At 32.0% G+C, this 5888-nt stretch overlaps 1 protein-coding gene across 1 annotated transcript; it reads right to left on the bottom strand.

Annotated features, from left to right (window-relative positions):
• Positions 1-209: 209 nt before the first annotated feature.
• On the bottom strand, positions 210-893 carry LOC107858116 (protein DOG1-like 4). Its single transcript, XM_016702838.1, has one exon. It carries the CDS (start codon positions 891-893, stop codon positions 210-212), a length of 684 nt encoding a protein of 227 aa, XP_016558324.1.
• Between the last annotated feature and the right edge of the window lie 4995 nt (positions 894-5888).

Genomic DNA, 5888 nt, shown 5'->3' with positions numbered 1-5888 from the left:
AGCTAGGAATGTACGTATGCAACCCCAACAAAAAGCTAAAATGCCGTTCCAAAAAATTAAAGGAAAACTGTTCCTCTACTCGAACTAGCTTATAGCTAATCTAACCCAAGTTGTACAAGATACAAAACATCCAGATTCTAAGCAGCTTGGTACGGTAAAGCTAGGCTAGACCACAAGAGTCATGCGGGAGGTTGTTTGAGATTGATTAATTAATTGACTACATTCGAGTCTTTTTTCTTTCTGCCCCTTTTCCTCATCTGAATTTGAAGCGTAGCAATAGCAGCCAACAAATCCACAGACTGTATAGGACTCAATATCTCCAACAAACCCTTCAACGTCTTAAGCCTAACACAATCAGCCATTTTCATAACCCTCTCCAAACTCATCATTAACCCTTTCAACGCCAACTCAACTAGCCTATCCAACTCATTGTTATCATCAACCCTTCTCATCCTTGACAACTCCACCATCTTTCTATCCCCTAGTGCCACTTGTTTCCTCTCCATTTCCCTCTCCACTTTGTCTTCCTCTCCCTTAATCTTCACCCTCATTGCATCAACATTTTTCAACTGCTCATCGCTCAGTTGAGAAAGGGCCACACCGACTAGCCGAAAGGCTATAGACGGCTTCCACCCCGTGACCCATAAGTTAGCATTTTCCAACGAGCTGAGCCACATTGGTGAGAAAAATGCTAATACATCTTCATGAGCCGCCGCCCATTTGGCTGTGTAGTAATCTTTGTGATGTGCTGTCATTTTGTTCACCAACGATTCCTGATCTTTGACGTATAAGCTTTCTCTCGGGACTATGAGGAGTAACTTGAGCAACTCTTCAAGTTGACTGATCCAATTCTCAAAGTATTTTGAAAAGTTTTTTCCAACTTGGGTCGCCATCTTTGTTGATTTTCGTCGCCGATAATAATAACAAGGAAAAGAAGAATGGCAAATATAAAGAGATAGAGAGAACAAGTGGCAATGCTACAAAAGAGAAGAAAGGATGCCGTGGCTTTGTGCTCCTCTGCATGCTTTACGCGCGCACCTAGCTAATGAACTTGGGAAGTGGGGTCATCGGGCATGAGTTAGGTTCTACTTAACCAATGACGTCAAAAATAAACTTAAAGTAATTATAAATAAAAATAATACTAATTGATTACTTGTTCCTTCCGCGATCTGATTGTTGTTATTAATTTCCTAACTGAATTTCTATTATTTATTATTTATGTTGATATATTGAGAGAATATAATTTTTTTTACTTACTTTATTCTTAACATTAATTATTATATCTCTAAATTAATTTCAAGACATATTATTCTTAACATTAATTATTGTATCTATAAATTAATTTCAAGACATAATGTAAGTAATATTTAATAGAATATTATGATAAAATAACTATATTATTAATTATTTTTTATTTTTTTAATGAATGTGTCAAATCAAAATGTGATAAGTAAAAATAAAATAAAAAATAGTATAAGCTAAAATTTATTAATAATATACATAAAGTTATACCAGCTATTGGTGAATTGCTATATATTTAATTTTGAATATTTATTTAGTACTCCAAAAACAGCTTACGAGCAGCTCTGCAATTATAAGCAACTTACAAACAACTATCAACAATTGCAATTATAAGCATCTTACAAACAACTATCAACAAGTCCATAAATAGAAAGTCATTTTCATTCATTTTGTACATTAATTAAAACTTGGATTACGTCAACCTCTCTTTATGTATTTTCCTCGACATATTTACTTCTTTTTTCTTTATTTGATAACGTGTATATAATATTAAAGTTTTATGAGCTTTGAGGTTTTGCAAGGTCAGAGCTAGGTTTAGTTTGGTGATGTTTGAGGGTATTGAAGAGAACCAAATGCATGAACAGTAAGGGTAGGCAAAGGCAATGAAACGTGTCAAGAAGAAAGCTTAGTAATTTGTATCCAACACGTTAGTATTATTTGATAACGTGTATATAATATTAAAGTTTTGTGAGTTTTGAGGTTTTGCAAAAGTTCAGAGCTAGGTTTTAGCTTGGTGATGTTTGAGGGTATTGAAGAGGCACTTATTTAGGTAGGAGCCGGAAGGGGCTGAGGTAAATGAGAAAGCTACTGGGGTGAGAACTAAATGCATGAATAGTAAGTGTAGGCAAAGGCAATGGAACCTGTCAAGAAGAAAGCTTAGTAATTTGTATCCAACACATTGTTTTTAGTAACAATCTACCACATCAGCGACAAACTAGCTACACAGAGATAACGTAGCCCTAATTTCAGTTTGTCTGTTTAAAATCCAATTCGAACAGGCTTTAAATAGATCTAGTCAGAATACAGAGAGAAGTGTCATGTAAATATATAATAACAGGTGTCATGGAACAAATTACGTCAATCTGATGTTGATGTTTAAGGGTATTGATTTTAGGTTGGGGAGGGATTGAGGTAAATGAGAAAGCTGAGGTGGAGAACCAAATGCATGAACAGTAAGGTAGACAAAGGCAATGAAACGTGTCAAAAAGAAAGCTTAGTAATTTGTATCCAACACGTTGATATTATTTGATAACGTGTATATAATATTAAAGTTTTGTGAGTTTTGAGGTTTTGCAAAAGGTCAGAGCTAGGTTTAGCTTGGTGATATTTGAGGGTATTGAAAGTCAGAGCTAGGTTTAGCTAGGTTAAAGCTTACACGTATTTGGTATATACATCAAATCAATATATGAATGATATGTAGTTGAATTTAAAATTCATATTACTTAATTATGATTAATTAATAAATAATTTACTTAACAAAGTTGAATTTAAAATTCATATTACTTAATTATGATTAATTAATAAATAATTTACTTAACAAATAATTTACTTAATTTAATTTCTCAATCATGATAGTATTGAAGAGGCAATTTAGGTTGGGGTGGGGAGAGGTTGAGGTAAATGAGAAGAAATAATTTACTTAATTTAATTACTTAATCATGGTAGTATTGAAGAGAGGCAATTTAGGTTGGGGCGGGGAGGGGTTGAGGTAAATGAGAAAGGTGGGGTGGAGAAACAAATGCATGAACAGTAAGTGTTATCAAAGGCAATGGAATGTGTCAAGAAGAAAGCTTAGTAATTTGTATCCAACAATTGTATTTAGTAACAGTCAGTCCAGCCACAAACTATATACACAAAACAACGTAGCCTGATTTCAATTTATCTGTTTAAATATTGCAGATCAAAGTAAACCAATTCAAACAGGGCCTTAGGCAGATCTAGTCGGCATACAGTGACAAATGTCATGTAAATATATAATAACAAGTGTCATGAACAAATTATGTGGAAGCAATAAGATGTTCCAACTAGCACCGACTGAGGATCTGTACAAATTATGTGGAAGCAATCTATGTTCCAAGTAGCACCAACTGAGAATCTGTTTCGGATTACTGTTAAAAGAAAAGGTAAATAATATAAATCACTAGTTTGCTCCTTGGTTATTCTCTTTTTTGATTTCTTAATTTAATTTTTTTCTCCATAAATTTTAATTATTCATATACATAATTAGAGACGTTTAAATAAAATTAGTTGCCTAAAATTAAATTTTAATTTGAGATCTTAAAAATATAAAAATACATAATAAATAAAAAGTTTATTGTTGCTTTATTTTGTTTTTTCATAATTGTTGTTTTTAGTGTAGTATCATATTTCACATAATAATAATATTATTTATAACAGGAAGAATTAATTCAAGTTAATAAGATGTTAACCATGCATTTTCAATATATTCCCTTGGATGTTATTGTAAGCATATTATTTGTTATTGTAAAGATTCGAGCAGTTTAATTCAAAGTTTCAAACTATTTTTATTGAATGTTTGATAAATTTTTTTTACTGTATTCAATATTGTCAAAAAAGAAAAGAAAATTATAAAATTAACAATTTGTTATGATATATATCAATTATAGTGAATGTCTATCAAGATCTATTTGATGTCTATCAGGATTTGATGTATTTGTCTTTTAGTGTGAAACTAGGGCAAATCCCCCTATAAATAGAAGGGCTTCCTTAATTGTAAATCATCCTCAAGAGAAGAAATAACAATTACTCTCTCTATTCTCTCTACTCTTCTTCTTTATTCTTTCTTGTTTTATAACACGTTATCAGCACAAGACTCTACCATCTCAAATTTGAAGACTAAGACTAAGGTATTATTTTTTTTTCCTTTTTCCATATGGCTAACAATCTTACGAAGTGTGAGTTCGTTGCCCTTCAAAGTTCGGGCAAGAACTATATTTCATGGGTGTTGGATGCTGAAATCCACCTAGATGCTATGGATCTTGGCGACACCATAAAGAATGAAAATACAATATCTAGTCAAAATCGTGCTAAGGCTATGATTTTCTTGCGTCATCATCTTGACGAAGTTCTGAAAATTGAGTACCTTACTACTAAGGATCCACTCGTATTGTGGAATAGCCTAAAAGAAAGGTTTGACCACTTAAAGATGGTCATTCTCCCAAAAGCACGATATGAGTGGATGCATCTAAGATTTCAAGACTACAAGTCTGTTCATGAATACAATTCTGCCATGTTCAGAATTTCCTCTCAATTGAAACTTTATGGAGAGACGGTCAATGATAATGATATGATGGAAAAGATGCTCTCCACTTTTCATGCCTCGAATGTGCTCTTACAGCAACAATATCGAGAAAAAGGTTTCAAGAAGTATACTGAACTGAGTTCTCATCTTCTTGTGGCTGAACAAAATAATGATTTATTGATGAAAAATCACGAGAACCGACCAATTGGATCTGCACCATTTCCTAAGGTGAATGATGTGCACTCTCACAATGCTAGGCGTGGAAAAGGTCGCGGCCCTGATCGTGGTCGTGGTCGTGGTCGTGATGACCAAGAAAGAAACCCTGTTCCGGGTGTTAATAATTCATCAAATAAAAAGAGAAAAGATGAGAAACGTGAAGCAGTTACTTGTTTTCGATGTGGCGGAAAAGGACATTATTCATGTGATTGTCATGCTCTCAAGCACTTGGTTGATCTTTATCAAGCATCACTAAAGAAGAAAGAGAGAAATCCCGAGGCTAACTTTCTCTCTGAAAATAATGTTGACATCACATGTTTGGATGTAGTAGATTTTTTCGAGCACCCTGAAGGAAAGATTGATCACTTGATTGATGATGGTTCCGTAAACATGAAAGAATGAATGATTTTTAATTTTATTTTATTTTTATTGATAATAGTTAGTGAATAAAGAATCATGTAAAAGTAGTTGTTTGCATGAGTATTAGTTTTTAAATAGTATTGATTGCTTTTGTATTATCGTAGTTCATTAAATAATTAAGTTGAATTTTATTTTATTTCGATGATGAAAGACTTTATTATATGATCATTATAATAATTTTTTTTATCACCAAGTTTATTGTCAGAAAGAAGAAGAACAATACCTTAATTAAACTAATTGATAGGCACTGCAAAAGAAGAGAAAAAGATTGATTGTTTTGTTTTCATATGAGACTTAATATAATAGTAATATTACATTGAAAATACTATCTATAAGGATGCATTAATAAAAAGCAAGGTAGGCTGCTGGCACCATTTTTTGAAATCAGTATATTAATTTTGCTATCATTCATACCTTTTTTATTTTATAATGCCTAGCTGATTCTAATTTGAACTCGTTGCTCCTTTTTTTTTTTTTTTTTCCTATTTTAATATACTGATTTCAATAAAGTAAAAGAAGGACAATGACACTTTATTTTGTTGTTATGAAACTCGTCGTTCTTTCTATCTTATTTGACATTAATAATTTAGTTACTTATATTATTGTATTCTTATGTAACTAATTGCTTAACTAAAAGGTAATTAATTATTTATTAATGATTTGGACTTTGTACAAAGATTTACTATAT

This window comes from Capsicum annuum, chromosome 2 (assembly GCF_002878395.1).
Source record: "Capsicum annuum cultivar UCD-10X-F1 chromosome 2, UCD10Xv1.1, whole genome shotgun sequence".
Lineage (NCBI taxonomy): Eukaryota > Viridiplantae > Streptophyta > Magnoliopsida > Solanales > Solanaceae > Capsicum > Capsicum annuum.
Note: the sequence above shows the minus strand (reverse complement) of the source record. Positions and strands in the feature narration are given on the sequence as shown.

Coding starts and splice junctions, on each gene's coding strand:
- LOC107858116 (XM_016702838.1), bottom strand. CDS start 893: ATGGCGACCCAAGTTGGAAAAAACTTTTCAAAATACTTTGAGAATTGG.